Source organism: Entelurus aequoreus, linkage group LG22 (genome assembly GCF_033978785.1).
Source record: "Entelurus aequoreus isolate RoL-2023_Sb linkage group LG22, RoL_Eaeq_v1.1, whole genome shotgun sequence".
In the NCBI taxonomy this organism is placed as follows: domain Eukaryota; kingdom Metazoa; phylum Chordata; class Actinopteri; order Syngnathiformes; family Syngnathidae; genus Entelurus; species Entelurus aequoreus.
Genome location: NC_084752.1, coordinates 1,231,674 through 1,250,941, shown reverse-complemented (window position 1 = coordinate 1,250,941; position 19,268 = coordinate 1,231,674). Strand labels below are relative to the sequence as shown.

The window sequence follows — 19,268 nt, the reverse complement described above, 5'->3', positions numbered from 1 at the left end:
ATTAAGAACAATAAACTAGTTTTTAGTATAAGTTTGCTGGTTTCAAGAAATGTAATATCATTATGTCAAGATAATGGCACTAGCATTTACTTCATTTAAGAATATTTTTCAACATATTGAGTGTATTATTTTCTTCTACCAAGAAAAGTGCACTTGTTATTAGTGAGAATATACTTATTTTAAGGTATTTTTGGGTTCATTGAGGTTAGCTAATTTGACTTGTTTTGGAAAGTCTTTACAAGCCACATTTTCTTGTTCTATTGGCAGATAATTTTGCTTAGTTTAAATAAAATACCCCTCATTTTTGTATTTTTTTTTGTTTTTTTTTGAAGACTGACTTTTTGCAATGTACTACATTTAGTAAGAAAAGAAAAAGCACGCTGTTGGCACATAATATTTCCAGGCTTTCACAGGCCATTGCAAATGATGCAGAACTGGCCTCCGGGCTTTGAGTTCTACACCAGTTCTCTAAAGTAATGGTACTCTTACTTTGGCGACTCTAATCACCTCTGGTGTTCACAGTGTAAATGTTCAAATGCTGACGAATAAATAAGGAAAGGTGTCATAAAGCGACAGATGACAAATTGTGGCACGAGTCTAAAGACTTACTTGTAGTTGAGGAAGAAGAGCTGTATGAACCAAATGGTCACCAGGACAATGCCATTGACCTCCGTCACCGTGAAGGCCCACTTGACCCGGTCAATGTACTCAAAGAAAGTGTCAGGAAGCGGCGGGATGTTCTCTTTAGGCGGGACCCTCTCGTGGACCACTGTGATGACCACCGTGGTCATGACCAGACTGAAGGCGGCGTAGAAGAACAGAAGCATGGTCTTCCACCACTCTGACGGCAAGCGGTTGGCGTCGGGCTCCTTCATGGAAATCTTCACGTAGTCGTTTTGTCTGTTTTTACGAAAGCCCCGCTTGGCGTCCCCGGCGGTGGGGGTGTGGACGGGACAGGTCTTATTGCCGCCGTGCCCGTTGCCTGCTTCTATTTCGGGGTTGAGACTAGCCTCCTGCGACGCCATGGCCTCTGGCTGTGTCCATTCACGGCTGGATTCCCTCTGGATGGAGGCTGCGGGGCTACAACCAGACAATTGGAAGAATTTAGCACATTTATTATTTAGGGCTGTGACGGCACACAAAAATGTCGGTTGGGTACGTACCTCGGTTTAGAGGTCACGGTTCGGTTCATTTTCGGTACAGTAAGAAAACATCAAAATGTACATTTTTGGGTTATTTATTTACCAAATTTGCAAAATCTTCCACCAAAAATATTTTTCTTAGTGTAATATTTGATGTGAAGTAATGGGAACCTTGGATAGGTCAATAATTCATAATAACATTGATTTTGATTCAATATTATGTTTTGAGCAATGACAGTTTGAAAGGAAAAAAAACATTGCAACTTTTTCTAAATGACATTTAACCTTTAAGCTTTTTTGTTTCACTTTTGTTATGTTTTTGTTTATTTTAACAGTATTTTTAGAATGAGCCTTTAAAACATTAGCTGTGGGCCGCAAATGGCCTCCGGGGCACACTTTTGACACCCCTGCTATAGATAATACAAAATTAAATGTGATAAATCTATGGATAAAAAGCAGAGCCTGGCGACGCATGCGCGTTTATCATAACTCTCTCTCTCTCTCTCTCTCTGTCTCTGCCCCTCCCTCACCAATGCTGCTGTTTGTTTTGTTTTTAACCCCTTCTTAACCCTGAACGTACATTGAAAATACACGCAACCCTAACTCCAAATGCCGGACATTTGAGGCATTGAAGAAACTCCGCCCTGACAGCTCCGCAAAAGAGGACATGTCCGGTGAAAAGAGGACGTATGGTCAGTCTATCCTAGCCCGTTAGCTGCTAGCATGCCGTGTGTTGTACCTCGGTGTGCATTGTTTACACAACGTGCGTTACGCTACTTAATATGTCCGTGTGGAAACTTGTTCGGTACACCTCCGAACCGAACCGGAACCCCCGTACCGAAACGGTTGAATACAAATACACGTACCGTTACACCCCTAGTATTATTTAAACCTCTGTATTGGCGGTGAAATAAGACAAGTAAAAAGACGGGGACGTCTTATACTTGTCATGCAAACCAATTTACAGACCAGTCAGAGCTTTTCCTCCTGTCCCTCGCACAAATGAGTGAGCTAGAGAGACGCTTGCAAGATGACTGCATGAAAATGACTATTACGCAACACATGCTGGTGTCAACATTATTATCCGAATGTTGGATTCTCATGCCAATATGTCTGCTACTAGGGCGGGGGTCAGCAACCCGCGGCTCTAGAGCCACATGCGGCTCTTTAGCGGCGCCCTGGTGGCTCCATGGAGCTTTTTCGAAAATGTATGGAAATGGAAAGAAAATGGGGTGAAAAATATGTTTTTTGTTGTAATGTGTTTTCTGTAGGAGGACAAACACCACACAAACCTTCGTAATTGTTAGAAAGCCCACTGTTTATTGGTTTGTGTTTATGCTTCACTGGTGAAGGTATTTGGCGAGCGCCGTTTTGTCCTACTAATTTCAGCGGCCCTTGAACTCACCGTTGTGTGGACTGTGACTCAACAGTTTGTTTACATGTATAACTTTCTCCGACGCTGCCACAGAAGGACGTGTTTTATGCCACTCCTTCTTTGTCTCATTTTGGCCACCAAACGTTTTATGCTGTGCGTGAATACACAAATGTGAGTTTTGTTGATGTCATTGACTTGTTATGGAGTGCTAATCAGGCATGTTGGGTCACTGCAGGACTGCAAGCTAATTGATGCTAACATGCTATTTAGGCTAGCATATTGGATAAATATGCCTCGTTTGTAGGTATATTTCATTTCCTTTATTTATGTCCTCTGTGTATTTAGTTTATTTTTCCATGTTTCATGACACATTATCTTTATGTTATATTAGCTGCATTTCTAATAGTTGTTTTTGTGCCATGTTGTTCCAGACCACAGCAAATGTTACCCAGGTTGCAAAGATTGTAATAAATCCATTAGAAGAAGATTCCTTTAACTTGGGACACACACATCTATACCTTTGGCCATTCTAAGACAGTCATTTCCAGGAGTTATCTCACCCTCTGAGAAGTTTTACTAATGTTTTCCAATGTTGTAAAAATGTGTAGAATAAATATCTTATTTCAACATTTCTGTCAACGAAGATTTGTGTCAGCCTGTGACACATAGTCATTTTGATAGTAGGCTAATATATCTAATTAGCTACTTACATCATGTGTTTCCATCATTGTAACACTTATGTAAGTCTTTACATTTTTTACGGCTCCAGACAGATTAGTTTTTTGTATTTGTGGTCCAATATGGCTCTATTAACATTTTGGGTTGCCGACCCCTGTACTAGGGTCACCTCACCACAAGCTGCACTTCTGAGACAGACTTGCGTCATCTTCAAAGAAGGGCTGCAACTAACGATTAATTTGATAATCGATTAATCTGTCGATTATTACTTGGATTAATCGATTAATAATCGGATAAAAGAGACACACTACATTTCTATCCTATTCAGTATTTTATTGGAAAAAAAAAAACAGCATACTGGCACCATACTTATTTTGATTATTGTTTCTCAGCTGTTTGTAAATGTTGCAGTTTATAAATAAAGGTTTATTAAAAAATAAATAAAATTACATTTTAAAAAAAGTTATTTATTAAAAATAAAATAAAAAAATAAAAAAACTCTGCGCATGCGCATAGCATAGATCCAACGAATCGATGACTAAATTAATTGGCAACTATTTTAATAATCGATTTTAATTGATTAGTTGTTGCAGCCCTACTTCAAAGCCTTGGTAGCAATATTGTGTACATGTTGAAATACAGTAGAAGCATTTTGAGCTAATATGGTCGTGCAACCTGTAAGTCATACTTGCCAACCTTGAGACCTCCGATATTTGGAGGTGGGGGGGGGGGGGGGGGGGGGGGGGGGGGGGGGCGTGTCAGGGGCGTGCTTAAGGGCGTGGTTAAGAGGAGAGCATATTTACAGTATTTCATATATATATATATATATATATATATATATATATATATATATATAGCTAGAATTCACTGAAAGTCAAGTATTTCATACATACATATATATATATATACATATATATATATATATATACATATATATATATATATATATATATATATATATATTATATATATATATATATATGTATGTATGAAATACTTGACTTTCAGTGAATTCTAGCTATATATATATATATATATATATATATATATATATATATATATATATATATATATATATATATATATATATATATATATATATATATATATATATATATATATATATATATATATTTATTATACATATAAATAAAATAAATACTTGAATTTCAGTGTTCCGGAGGCTATCCAGTAGATGGCAGCATTGTCCTGTTTAACTTCTCCGTTCATGAATGAGTGTATCATTTCGGCCACCGTGTTTAATGGAGAAGTCTGTTCTACAAAATGTACAGGCAACATAATTACATACACCTTCCCCTTCGAACTGTCCTGGACGAACTGAAATTTTTGTTTCCATTCGTTTTGGAACTTGCAAGCGTATTTCTTCATCTTGCTCGTCGACGGCGTCGCCATGTCTGTAACTTCCTCGTTCTTCTGCTTCGTCTCCTTGTTGTGTGCGCAGTTGTGCACTCTACTCTCTAAAAGCCCTAGATGTTATGACGTCATCGGGCAGGCAAGCTGTTTATATTGTGGGAAAGCGGACATGAGAACAGGCTGTCCCCACTCAGGTCCGCATTGAGCTGGAGGGGGCGTGGCCTCCAGCTCCGGCTGAATACCGGGAGTTTGTCGGGAGAAAATTACTGCCGGGAGGTTATTGGGAGAGGCGCTGAATACCGGGAGTCTCCCGCTAAAAACGGGAGGGTTGGCAAGTATGCTGTAAGTCAATCCGGAAGTCCTTAAAAAAACACCTCTAATAGGTTCACTTGTTCATCTAGCTTTATTTTAACTGTTAATTTCTTTTTAAACTTGTATATGGGGAGTTGGTAATGTTAAAACGAGAGGTGTCCCGATACAACTTTTTATTTAATTCCAACAGGATAGCAATATTGCTCCAATACAATATCAGTACAAATCAAACATACTGTTATTTAGTAGTGTGGGATGTTAGAAAAGGTTTGATCTAGAGCAGTGGTTCTTAACCTGGGTTCCATCGAACCCTAGGGGTTGGGTGAGTCGGCTTCAGGGGTTCGGCGGAGGTCAAGACACACCCGACTCATCGTGTAAATAAAAACTTCTCCCTATCGGCGTATTACGGATACGACAACAGCAGAAGTCAGACTGATTTGCAGGTGTGTAATTTGTTGTGAGTTTATGCACTGTGTTGGTTTTGTTCTTTAACAAGGTGATGTTCATGCACGCTTCATTTTATGCACCAGTAAAAAAACATGGTAACACTTTAGTATGGGGAACATATTCACCATTAATTAGTTGCTTATTAACATGCAAATTAGTAACATATTGGCTCTTAACTAGTCATTATTAAGTACTTATTAATGCCTTTATTCAGCATGGCCTTATTATAAGCCTAACCCTCTAACCCTGGCCCGAACCCTCTAACCGTAACCATAACCAAATAACTCTAAATGAAGTCTTTGTTACTTAAAATATGTTCCCCATACTAAAGTGTCACCAAAAACATATAACTTTGTTTTGAATTTGAAAAAAAAAACACATTTTATTTTTCACTAAAGAAGGGTTGGGTGAATGCGCATAGGAAACTGGTGGGGTTCGGTACCTCCAACAAGGTTAAGAAGCACTGATCTAGAGAAATGCGCCAAACAGAGAACATCGGTAGGTAAGAAAAAAAACTAACCTACCTATTAATAACCGTCTGGAACAGACTTATGCTGTCTTTAGGTTGAACTGAAGTGGCAATTTGTTTTTTGGAGACATCTAGTAGTCACAATAATTCCTGTAAATTAAGCCCTTGACGCAGTAAATTTAATGATGCGGACGTATGTTACTGGATCTAATTCTGCCTTGGAGACTTTCATGCATAAGTAACATGCAACTTTAATTATTTCGTACCTGTTTATATTGGCAAATGTGCTGTTTTAGACTGCAGTAGTGTTCAATTATTATTACATATCTCTAGCTTGTGTGCTTAGCTGTTGTGTGGCTGCTAGCTCCTAGTAGCCTACAGTATAGAGCCACATTGATTGATTGATTGATTGAATGATTGAGACTTTTATTAGTAGGTTGCACAGTGAGGTACATATTCCATACAATTGACCACTAAATGGTAACACCCGAATAAGTTTTTCAACTTGTTTAAGTCGGGGTACACATGTGTACCTTTTGTAAATGACTTGACTAAAATGGAAGAAATGGTGACTAAAATGGAAGAAATGGTGTGCTTATTGGAAGACATTTAGATGTTAACTGGCTGTCCAGCTTTGCACGAGTAACCACGCTGCAAGACTGCGTGTATCAGAGCACTTACAATGGAGATTTTAGATGCAAACTGATATAATCTGATACTTGTTTTTATGTTGATATCGGACTGATAACCATGATCAATATCACTTCGGGACCCACCTTATTAAAACATTACAATTAATAAGCTTGTCTGATGGGGACAGTTTATTTATATTCCAATAGAATTATATTATGTAGGTAAAACGGCTCTGATTGTGGCGGTCCGCTCCCTGTATGATCAGTGCCAGAGTTTGGTCCGCATTGCCGGCAGTAAGTCGGACACGTTTCCAGTGAGGGTTGGACTCCGCCAAGGCTGCCCTTTGTCACCCATTCTGTTCAGAACTTTTATGGACAGAATTCCTAGGTGCAGTCAAGGCGTTGAGGGGATCTGGTTTGGTGGCTGCAGGATTAGGTCTCTGCTTTTTGCAGATGATGTGGTCCTGATGGCTTCATCTGGCCAGGATCTTCAGCTCTCACTGGATCGGTTCGCAGCCGAGTGTGAAGCGACTGGGATGAGAATCAGCACCTCCAAGTCCGAGTCCATGGGTCTCGCCCGGAAAAGGGTGGAGTGCCATCTCCGGGTTGGGGAGGAGACCCTGCCCCAAGTGGAGGAGTTCAAGTACCTCAGAGTCTTGTTCACGAGTGAGGGAAGAGTGGATGGTGAGGTGGACAGGCGGATCGGTGCGGCGTCTTCAGTAATGCGGACGCTGTATCGATCCGTTGTGGTGAAGAAGGAGCTGAGCCAGAAGGCAAAGCTCTCAATTTACCGGTCGATCTACGTTCCCATCCTCACCTATGGTCATGAGCTTTGGGGTTATGACCGAAAGGACAAGATCACGGGTACAAGCGGCCCAAATGAGTTTCCTCCGCCGGGTGGTGGGGCTCTCCCTTAGAGATAGGGTGAGAAGCTCTGCCATCCGGGAGGAGATCAAAGTAAAGCTGCTGCTCCTCCACATGGAGAGGAGCCAGATGAGGTGGTTCGGGCATCTGGTCAGGATGCCACCCGAACGCCTCCCTAGGGAGGTGTTTAGGGCACGTCCGACCGGTAGGAGACCACAGGAAAGACCCAGGACACGTTGGCTGAAATGGTTTGAACCGAGAATGGATTATTTCAAATGTATTTTTTGTCTATGAAGAAAGGGGTAGGTTATAAAGACTTTATGGTTATGACAGAAATTATATACATTTTAATAGTTTTCTATAGTAAATGATTAAGACAGTTTTACTCTTGGAACTCTGTTTCCTGCAGTAAAATAGTTTCGAAATGTGACCAAATCTGAAGTCAACCAGCGTAAAAGAAAAGACTGTGTTCTGCAGTTGACATCAATGTTAGGTAAACAAATATTAATATGATTTTGTTGTCTACAACAATGCATGGAGCAAAAGGTGCAAAGTAATGGCACCCAAGAGTCCGTTGTTTGTTGTTCACAGCCTTCCACTTAATGGCTCGTAAATCATCTGTGGAGCATCTCTACGACAATCCCCACTTTCAACATTTTCATTATTTCACATCTAAAAGGCTTTAAAAAGGCGCCTTTGATTGCTAATGGATTTTCAAAGAATGTTGCTTTCAAGCCCCTGAGATGGATCATAATGAAAGCCATCAGGGATGCACATACATAATAGGATGTTTACCCGTGGACAAATATGGCGTTGGATAGAAATAGAGACTGGAGGCTCAAGGTATCAAGTTGCTCAAGATCAATTTGGGGGGGACATTCTGTCTGAAAAACACAGGAAGGATGCAGCTGACGGGTGGCTGCGGATGACAATGTTTGACAGATGCTGAGGAGTCACAAAGTATATTGACGTTGACCGCACACAAACAACATAGGATGCTTTATGGAAGTGGGGATGATGTTACTTCTGTGAACATGACTTTCGGTTTAGTACAGGGGTACACTGCAAAAAGTCAGTTTTCAAAAACAAGGAATGAGGGGTATTTTATTTGAACTAAGCAAAATTTTCTGCCAATAGAACAAGAAAATTTGGCTTGTCAAGACTTTCCAAAACAAGTCAAATTAGCTAACTGGCTCACCTGCACTGGCTTCCTGTGCACTTAAGATGTGACTTTAAGGTTTTACTACTTACGTATAAAATACTACACGGTCTAGCTCTAGCCTATCTTGCCGATTGTATTGTACCATATGTCCCGGCAAGAAATCTGCCTTCAAAGAACTCCGGCTTATTAGTGATTCCCAGAGCCCAAAAAAAGTCTGCGGGCTATAGAGCGTTTTCTGTTCGGGCTCCAGTACTCTGGAATGCCCTCCCGGTAACAGTTAGAGATGCTACCTCAGTAGAAGCATTTAAGTCCCATCTTAAAACTCATTTGTATACTCTAGCCTTTAAATAGACTCCCTTTTTAGACCAGTTGATCTGCCGTTTTCTTTTCTCCTCTGCCCCCTCGCTGTGTTATTCCAGTTCCGGTGACCATGGATGAAGTGCTGGCTGTCCAGAGTTGAGACCCGGGGTGGACCGCTCGCCTATGCATCGGTGCGCTACTGACCTGTCTCCGCTCGGGATGGTCTCCTGCTGGCCCCACTATGGACTGGACTCTCACTGTTATGTTGGATCCACTAGGGAGGGACTGTACTTAGAGGGAGGGTTATCCACATATGCGATCCTCCCCAAGGTTTCTCATTGTCATTCACATCGACATCCCTTGTGTGGGCTCTGTGCCGAGGATGTCGTTGTGGCTTGTGCAGCCCTTTGAGACTTTTGTGATTTAGGGCTGTATGAATAAACATTGATTGATTGATTGATAACCTCAATGAAGCCAAAAATAGCTTAACATAAGTATATTCTCACTAATAACGTGCACTTTTCTTGGTAGAAAAAAAAAAAGAGACCTTTTTGCTCAATATGTTGAAAAACATTCTTATATGAAGTAAATGCTAGTGCCATTATCTTGACATAATGATATGCACTCGGCATTACATTTCTTGAAACCAGCAAACTTATACTAAAAAGTAGTTTATTGTTCTTAATGGAAAGGCAACAAGGCAAGCGCTTGTTACTCTCGGGGTCTCCTAGCCGTCTAAAAATGCATTTTTCCATGGATAGCGTGACATTATTGTGTGACATTTAAGTGGACCCCGACTTAAACAAGTTGAAAAACTTATTCGGGTGTTACCATTTAGTGGTCAATTGTACGGAATATGTACTTCACTGTGCAACCTACTAATAAAAGTCTCAATCAATCAATCAACGTCACAGGAGCTAGTATTCCTCACAATTCCCCGTTGTTTACAATGGAGCGAGAGAGATTCGGACCGAGAAAGCGACGATTACCCCATTAATTTGAGCGAGGATGAAAGATTCGTGGATGAGGAACGTGAAAGTGAAGGACTAGAGAGGCAGTGCAGGGTGTATCTTTTTTCGCTCTGACCGTAACTTAGGTACAAGCTGGCTCATTGGATTCCACACTTTCTCCTTTTTCTATTGTGGATCACGGATTTGTATTTTAAACCACCTGGGATACTATATCCTCTTGAAAATGAGAGTCGAGAACGCGAAATGGACATTCACAGGGACTTTTATCTCCACGACAATACATCGTTGACGCACTTTAGCTACGGAGCTGTGATAGCATCGGGCTCAAATGCAGATAGAAACAAAATTTAAAAAAACCCTGACTGGAAGGATAGACAGAAGATCAACAATACTATTAAACCATGAACATGTAAATACACGGTTAATAATTTCCAGCTTGGCGAAGCTTAACAATTTAAGCTAACTACGGAGCGGCGGCGGGCGTTGTAGCTTTAGACGACACACCGGCCGCCATCATAGTCGGCAAAAAACATATATTTCCCCAAAGTTACGTATGTGACATGCATAGCGACACGCACGTACGGGCAAGCCATCAAATGTTTGGAAGCCAAAGCTGTACTCACGGTAGTGCGTCTGCTATCCTGCTCAAACACAACACAACCTCCTGATTGTGTTGCTGTAGTCCGCTGCTAATACACCGATCCCACCTACAACTTTCTTCTTTGCAGTCTTCATTGTTCATTAAACAAATTGCAAAAGATTCACCAACACAGATGTCCAGAATACTGTGGCATTGTTCGATGAAAACAGAGCAGTTTGTATGGTGACACATTGGGTACGAATACTTCTGTTGCCACCGTGACGTCACGCGCATACGTCATCATACATAGACCTTTTCAAGCGGAAGTTTAGCGGGAAATGTAAAATGTCACTTTATAAGTTAACCCGGCCGTATTGGCATGTGTTGCAATGTTAAGATGTCATCATTGATATATAAACTATCAGACTGCGTGGTCGCTAGTAGTGGCTTTCAGTAGGCCTTTAATGTTGTTGTCACGAAAGTGTAAAAAGCACTTAATCACTCATACTAATAAAACTTTTTTTTCAGTTACAAAAAGACAAAGACACAGCAAATCACAAAAAATATTGCATGTGATGGCGGTATTTTTTGAACATAAATGATTTCTTTGTTCTTTACTTAGTTTCCCAGCCCGAGCAGTTACACTAGCAACAAGCCTACCACCAACCTGACAACTAGGTGTCCTGGCCGGTCTGTCAATCATTGGTAATTAGGGGTCACGCTATGGTGGTTGCAAAACCAGAATACAAAAACGCAAAGTGTCAGTAATGACATTGCCAGAAGTCACCTGCAAAAACCTAAGAACAGGTGTGTCCAAAGTGCGGCACATTTAGATCCCTGCGCTGGCTTCCTGGTGCTCAGACAATAGACTTTCAAACAGCTCTGCTTGTGTCCAAGTCTTTTCAAGGTCTTGTGCCAAAACCCATCTCTGACATGTTAGAACTATATGAACCATCTCGGGCTCTGAGAAGCTCAGGAAGTGTTGGTGCCCAGTCAGGACCAAACATAGTGTTTCAGTTTTATGCTCAAATCTGGAATAGTCTTCCTGAAGATATGAAACAACTGTGCAGATGACAACTAAAAGTATTTTATCTACACATTTTGATTTGAATTTGAAACATGTCTATCTGTGTTGGCCCTGGGTTGAGGTGGCGACTTGTCCAGGGTGTACCCCGCCTTCTTTCTTTCTTTAGTTTATTTGGAACATGAACACACTTACAGTTTAATACATCACACAATTTCATATCATTTCACTTTACATCATGTCCGAAAAGAAGTAGGAAGAAGCAAAGCTTATTTAATCCTACCCCTTTCCCACTTCAGAGAGTTTACAAATATATAGAATCATTTACTGGCCTTCCGCCCAATTGTAGCTGAGATAGGCTCCAGCACCCCCCGCAACTCCGAAAGGGATAAGGGGTAGAAAATGGATGGATAATAGTTTTTATGATGACTTCATTTTGTTTTTAATTTGAATTGTGATTATATTTATGATTATTTCATGTTGACATTGCCTTCGTGTGATTGTCTTTAACACACTTTGACTTGCCTTGTGTATGAAATGCGCTCTATATAAAAAAAAAAACTTGCCTTGCATTACAAAAGACAAGAAATATTAAATAATACACTAATTTGCTTTGCCACCTATAACACAAAGCTTTACATGTGGATGTAGTGTTGTCCCGATACTAATACTTTGGTACCGGTACCACAATTATTCCAGTACAGTGCCGAACTCGGTACCTGCTCAGTGGCCTAGTGGTTAGAGCAGTGGTTCTTAACCTTGTTGGAGGTACCGAACACCACCAGTTTCATATTCACCCAACCCTTCTTTAGTGAAAAATAAAATGTTGTTTTTTTCAAATTCAAGACAAAGTTATATGTTTTTGGTAACATTTTAGTATGGGGGACATATTCTAAGTAACAAAGACTTCATTTAGAGTTTTTTGGACACTAGGGGAACATATTCTAAGTAACAAAGACTTAATTTAGAGTTATTTGGACACTAGGGGAACATATTCTAAGTAACAAAGACTTAATTTAGAATGATTTGGACACTAGGGGAACATATTCTAAGTAACAAAGACTTAATTTAGAGTTATTTGGACACTAGGGGAACATATTCTAAGTAACAAAGACTTAATTTAGAATGATTTGGACACTAGGGGAACATATTCTAAGTAACAAAGACTTAATTTAGAGTTTTTTGGACACTAGGGGAACATATTCTAAGTAACAAAGACTTAATTTAGAGTTTTTTGGACACTAGGGGAACATATTCTAAGTAACAAAGACTTAATTTAGAGTTTTTTGGACACTAGAGGAACATATTCTAAGTAACAAAGACTTAATTTAGAGTTTTTTGGACACTAGGGGAACATATTCTAAGTAACAAAGATTTAATTTAGAGTTTTTTGGACACTAGGGGAACATATTCTAAGTAACAAAGACTTAATTTAGAGTTTTTTGGACACTAGGGGAACATATTCTAAGTAACAAAGACTTAATTTAGAGTTTTTTAGACACTAGGGGAACATATTCTAAGTAACAAAGACTTAATTTAGAGTTTTTTGGACACTAGGGGAACATATTCTAAGTAACAAAGGCTTAAATTAGAATTTTTTGGACACTGGGGGAACACATTCTAAGTAACAAAGACTTAATTTAGAGTTATTTGGACACTAGGGGAACATATTGTAAGTAACAAAGACTTAATTTAGAGTTATTTGGACACTAGGGGAACATATTCTAAGTAACAAAGACTTAATTTAGAGTTATTTGGTTTGGGTTAGGGTTAGAGGGTTAGGGTCAGGGTTAGAGGGTTAGGGTTATAATAAGGCCATGCCGAATAAGGCATTAATAAGTACTTAATAATGACTAGTTAAGAGCCAATATGTTACTAATTTGCATGTTAATAAGCAACTAATTAACGGTGAATATGTTCCCCATACTAAAGTGTTACCATGTTTTTTTACTGGTGCACTTGATGAAGCGTGCATGAACATCACCTTGTTCAAACAACAAAACCAACATAAACTCACAACAAATGACACACCTGCAAATCAGTCTGACTTCTGCTGTTGTCGTATGCGTAATACGCCGATAGGGAGAAGTTTTTATTTACACGATGAGTCGGGTGTGTCTTGACCTCCGCCGAACCCCTGAGCCCGACTCAGGTTAAGAACCACTGGGTTAGAGTGTCCGCCCTGAGATGGGTAGGTCGTGAGTTCAAACCCCGGCCGAGTCATACCAAAGACTATAAAAATGGGAGCCACTACCTCCCTGCTTGACACTCAGCATCAAGGGTTGGAATTGGGGGTGAAATCATGAAAGATGATTCCCGGGCCACCCACTGTTGCTGCTCACTGCTCCCCTCACCTCCCAGGACCTTCCAAGCTCTGGAACAGCCTTCCCCTCCACATTAGGTCAGCCCAGAGCCTGGGGGTCTTCAAAACCCTCCTTAAGACCTAACTTTTCTCGCTGGCCTTTGACCCGAGCTGAGTCCGCCTACTAGGCCACCATTTCTAGTCCCCCCGCCCCCTCCCACCCCTTCGCTTTAGTTGTATTTTTCAATTTGTCGCACTTTTATTATTATTATTTTTATTCTGCAAATTTTTTTATTTTTTAAAAAACTTTTTATTCGACCCCTTTTACCGTATTGCATTTGCACCATCTTCTTTAGCACATTCATTGTTTATGTTCTTTGTTTGTTTTTTGTTTTGCTTAGTTTTTTTTTGCTCTATGCTTTTTTAACCTTTAAAGCACTTTGGTTCAATTTAAAAGTTGTTGAAAACGTGCTATATAAATAAAGTTGACTTGACAGGGGTGATTAAGGGTGATGGGTCAAATGCAGAGAATAATGTGTGTGTGACAATCATTGGTACTTTAACTTAACTGTACAGGCAGTACAGTACCCAACATGATTCATTAGTATCGCGGTACTATACTAATACCGGTATACCGTACAACCCTAGGTGGATGTTTGTTCAGATGGCTTAGCAATAATATATATTGAATACGTTGTAGTATCTTACAAAAATGTATCAAAATGGCGCCTGCATCCTTCAGTGTTTGGCTGGAAAAAGTTTGGGCCACCTCTGCGTTTGAAGAATTGAGGCATGCGAGTGTTTAACAGTGTTCTGTGTACTGTATATGTGGTCTGCTCATAATGGTACTGCTACTTCTCCTCCCTAGTGTACGCGCTTTTCCCACCAAACTGCAGTAACTTGGCTGGCTGTGCTCGCCCAGTTCTATTTCAAGAAAGCCCAGCCCGAAGAAGGCTGTATTTTATACTCCGCAAGAGGCCTCCAAGTTGGGGCCTTGGTAATGACATGCCAGCATAGCAAAGTCCCCACTCATTTTCTTCTTAGCAGCCGTCTTCAGAGGGAGTGGTAGAATAAGTCATATTAAAAAGGCAGAAAGTAGCCTTTGTGTGTACTTATTTCAAACATGTCAGCTTTGAACATGCCATGGACGTGTTTTAGTGATATTCTCCACATTTGCGCTTGCTTTTATGTTATTGGCGTATCTTGGACACTAAACAAGGCCAAATAGTCTTCAGCGTGTGCTGTGATTATCTGTAATTATGATGATTACAGGATTTCTCTTTGTTATATTCTTAGTGTGAGGAATATTCAGATTTTCTACCTACCAAAATGTTCCCTCCCAGTTAACATGACAGATAGTTCTCAATCAGGGGCCTTTAAACCACATTTGGGTGGCTTAGACCCCAGGTGGCACATAGAGGGCAGTTACATAGAAACTAGTAATGAATGAAAATGAGTCAAATTAACTTTTAAAGGCCTACTGAAATGACATTTTTTTATTTAAACGGGGATAGCAGATCCATTCTCTGTGTCATACTTGATCATTTTGCGATATTGCCATATTTTTGCTGAAAGGATTTAGTAGAGAACAACGACGATAAAGTTTGCAACTTTTGGTCTCTGATAAAAAAAAGCCTTGCCCCTACCGGAAGTAGCGTGACGTTGTCAGTTGTTCACTTCCTCATATTTTCCTATTGTTTTCAACGCAGCTAGAGCTATTCGGACCGAGAAAGCGACGATTACCCCATTAATTTGAGCGAGGATGAAAGATTCGTGGATGAGGAACGTTAGAGTGACGGACTAGAATGCAGTGCAAGACACATCTTTTTTCGCTCTGACCGTAACTTAGGTACAAGCTGGCTCATTGGATTCCACACTCTCTCCTTTTTCTATTGTGGATCACGCATTTGTATTTTAAACCACCTGGGATACTATATCCTCTTGAAAATGAGAGTCGAGAACGCGAAATGGACATTCACAGTGACTTTTATCTCCACGACAATACATCGGCGAAGCTCTTTAGCTACGGAGCTAACGTGATAGCATCTGGCTCAAATGCAGATAGAAACAAAATAAATAAATCCCTGACTGGAAGGATAGACAGAAGATCAACAATACTATTAAACCATGGACATGTAACTACACGGTTAATAATTCTCAGCCTGGCAAAGCTTAACAATGCTGTTGCTAACGATGCTAAGGCTAACTTAGCAACTTAGCAACCGGACCTCACAGAGCTATGATAAAAACATTAGCGCTCCACCTACGCCATCCAGCCCTCATCTGCTCATCAACACCCGTGCTCACCTGCGTTCCAGCGATCGACGGACTTCACCCCAACACAGATGCGGTTGGCGGCTAGCATCGGCTGGCGCGTCTGCTATCCAAGTAAGTCCTTCTTGTTGTGTTGCTACAGCAAGCCGCTAATACACCGATCCCACCTACAACTTTCTTCTTTGCAGTCTCCATTGTTCATTAAACAAATTGCAAAAGATTCACCAACACAGATGTCCAGAATACTGTGGAATTATGAAATGAAAACAGAGCTTTTTGTATTGGCTTCAATGGGCTACCGATACTCCTGTTTCACTGGCTACGTCACGCGCATACGTCATCATACATAGACGTTTTCAACCGGAAGTTTAGCGGGAAATGTAAAATGTCACTTTATAAGTTAACCCGGCCGTATTGGCATGTGTTGCAATGTTAAGATTTCATCATTGATATATAAACTATCAGACTGCGTGGTCGCTAGTAGTGGCTTTCAGTAGGCCTTTAAAGGTTAGTACTATTAGTGCAGCAGCAGCACGCACAATCATGTGTGCTTACGGACTGTATCCCTTGCAGACTGTATTGATATAAATTTATATATAATGTAGGAAGCAGAATATTAATAACAGAAAGAAACAACCCTTTTGTGTGAATGAGTGTAAATGGGGGAGGGAGGTTTTTTGGGTTGGTGCACTAATTGTAAGTGTATCTTGTGTTTTTTATGTGGATTTAATAAAAATAAAAAGTAAAAGAACGATACCGATAATTTAAAAAAAACGATACCGATAATTTCCTATATTACATTTTAAAGCATTTATCGGCCATCTCTACTTAAAATGGGTGCTGGTTAGCGCCTTGCATGGCAGCTCCCGCCGCCATCAGTGTGTGAATGTTGTGTGAATGGGTGAATGTGGAAATAGTGTCAAAGCGCTTTGAGTTCCTTAAAAAGGTAGAAAAGCGCTATACAAGTATAACCCATTTACCATTTAAACGTGATATAATCATCTTAACAATCTGCATCCCAGTGAGAGCAGATGCTGTACAGTAAGTGATGTTTTGTTATGTTTGTTGGCTCTCATGAAGTCTGCAGTGAGTAGTAATCATCAGTGATCTTGTGGAGTAAAAAAGTGAACGTTGTGATGAAATAAATGCAACACTGTTTGCTTAAAACGACCAAAATATGTGAATATTACATGTTATTATGAATGCGCCTGTTACTACATGACATATACTGTATACTTAAGTGATATATTCATCTTAACAGTCTGCGTCCCAGTGAGAGCAGATACTGTACAGTAAGTGATGTTTTGTTACGTTTGGTGGCTCTCATGAAGTCTGCAGTGAGTAGTAATCATCAGTGATCTTGTGGAGTGAATACGCGAACGTTGTGATGAAATAAATGCAACGCTGTTTGCTTAAAATGACCAAAATGTGTGCATATGACATATTATGAATGCGCCTGTTGCTACATTACATACAGTCGTGCTCATAAGTTGACATACCCTGGGAGAATGTATGATTTCTTGGCCATTCTTCAGAGAATATGAATGATAACACAAAAACCTTTCTTCCACTCATGCTTAGTGGTTGTGTGAAGCTATTTATTGGCAAACAACTGTGTTTACTCTTTTTAAATCAAAATGACAAAAGAAAGTACCCAAATGACCCTGATCAAAAGTTGACATACCCTAGTGACTTTGATGTGATAACATGCACAAAAGTTGACACAAAGAGGTTTGAATGGCTAATCAAGGTTCCAATCCTCACCTGTGACATGTTTGTTTGTAATTCATGTGTGTGTATGAAAGGTCAGTGAGTTTCTGGGCTTCTGATAGACCATTGCATCTTTCATCCAGTGCTGCACACATGTTTCTAGATTCTGAGTCACGTGGAAGGCAAAAGAATTGCCAAAGGATCTGCGAGAAAAGGTAATTGAACTGAATAAAACAGGAAAGGGGTATAAAAAGATATCCAAGGAATTGAGAATGCCAATCAGCAGTGTTCAAACGCTGATTTAAGAAGTGGAAAATGAGGGATTCAGGTAGACCAGCAAAGATCTCAGCCACAACTGCCAGGAAAATTGTTCGAGATGCAAAGAAAAATCCACAAATAACTAAAGCTGAAATACAGGACTCTCTGAAAAATGGTGGTGTGGCTGTTTCAAGATGCACAATAAGGAGGCACTTGAAGAAAAATGGGCTGCAGGGTCATTTGGGTACTTTCTTTTGTCATTTTGATTTAAAAAGAGTAAACAGTTGTTTGTCAATAAATAGCTTCACACAACCATTAAGAATGAGTGGAAGAAAAGTTTTTGTGTTATCATTCATATTCTCTGAAGAATGGCCAAGAATTCATAAATTCTCCCAGGGTATGTCAACTTATGAGCACAACTGTATATCCTTAAAAGTGTGTATATAAATCCTTGATGGACGTGTTTGGATGTTTTTTTAAGCGCTTTATAGGCGGAATAGAGCGACTCTATGAGGTGGGAGTCTCTGGCGGCCAGACGAGAGGCCAAAAGGTGCAGGCCTTTCATTTACAATTGGGGTGGTCCGGGGGGACCTGGTTAAACCACAGGCGGGGCATTATTGGGTTACCTTACAGACCACAAGTGGGGCGCACTGCGCCCATAATGACAGGCAGGAATTAAAAATCGTCCTTTAAGTCAGTGTTTTTCAACCTTTTTGGAGCCAAGGCACATTTTTTGCGCTGAAAAAATCCGTAGGCACACCACCAGGAGAAAACATAAAAAAAACGAAACTCAGTCGACAGTAAAAAGTTTTTTGTTGTTTTCCTGTGTGCAGTGTTTTAGTGCTTCTCCTGCGCTCCTATTTTGGTGGCTTTTTCTCCTTTTTTTTTGGTATTTTCCTGTAGCAGTCTCATGTTTTCCTTTGAGCGATATTTCCCGCATCTACTTTGTTTTAGCAATTAAGAATATTTCAGTTGTTTTTATCCTTCTTTGTGGGGACATTGTTGATTGTCATGTCATATTCGGATGTACTTTGTGGTCGCCGTCTTTGCTCCACAGTAAGTCTTTGCTGTCGTCCAGCATTCTGTTTTTGTTTACTTTGTAGCCGGTTCAGTTTTAGTTTCGTTCTGCATAGCCTTCCCTAAGCTTCAATGCCTTTTTTTAGGAACACTCACCTTTTATTTATTTTTGGTTAAAGCATTAGACACCTTTTTACCTGCACGCTGCCTCCCGCTGTTTCCGACATCTACAAAGCAATTAGCTTCCGGCTGCCACCTACTGATATAGAAGAGTATTACAAGGTTACTCTGCTGAGCTCCAGACAGCACCGACACTCAACAACGGCACATTATTTGCAGACTATAATTACTGATTTGCAAAAAATATTTTTAACCCA

General features: G+C 40.2%; 1 protein-coding gene across 1 annotated transcript in view; it reads right to left on the bottom strand.

Moving 5' to 3' along the window:
* sgms2a (sphingomyelin synthase 2a) overlaps nucleotides 1–19,268 on the bottom strand; it is a 33,336-nt gene that overhangs the window by 10,442 nt on the left and 3,626 nt on the right. Inside the window, exon 2 of the mRNA XM_062033620.1 lies at nucleotides 610–1,080. Within this exon, the coding sequence (XP_061889604.1) occupies nucleotides 610–1,080 (471 nt within the window). The remainder of the gene's footprint in view (nucleotides 1–609; nucleotides 1,081–19,268) is intronic.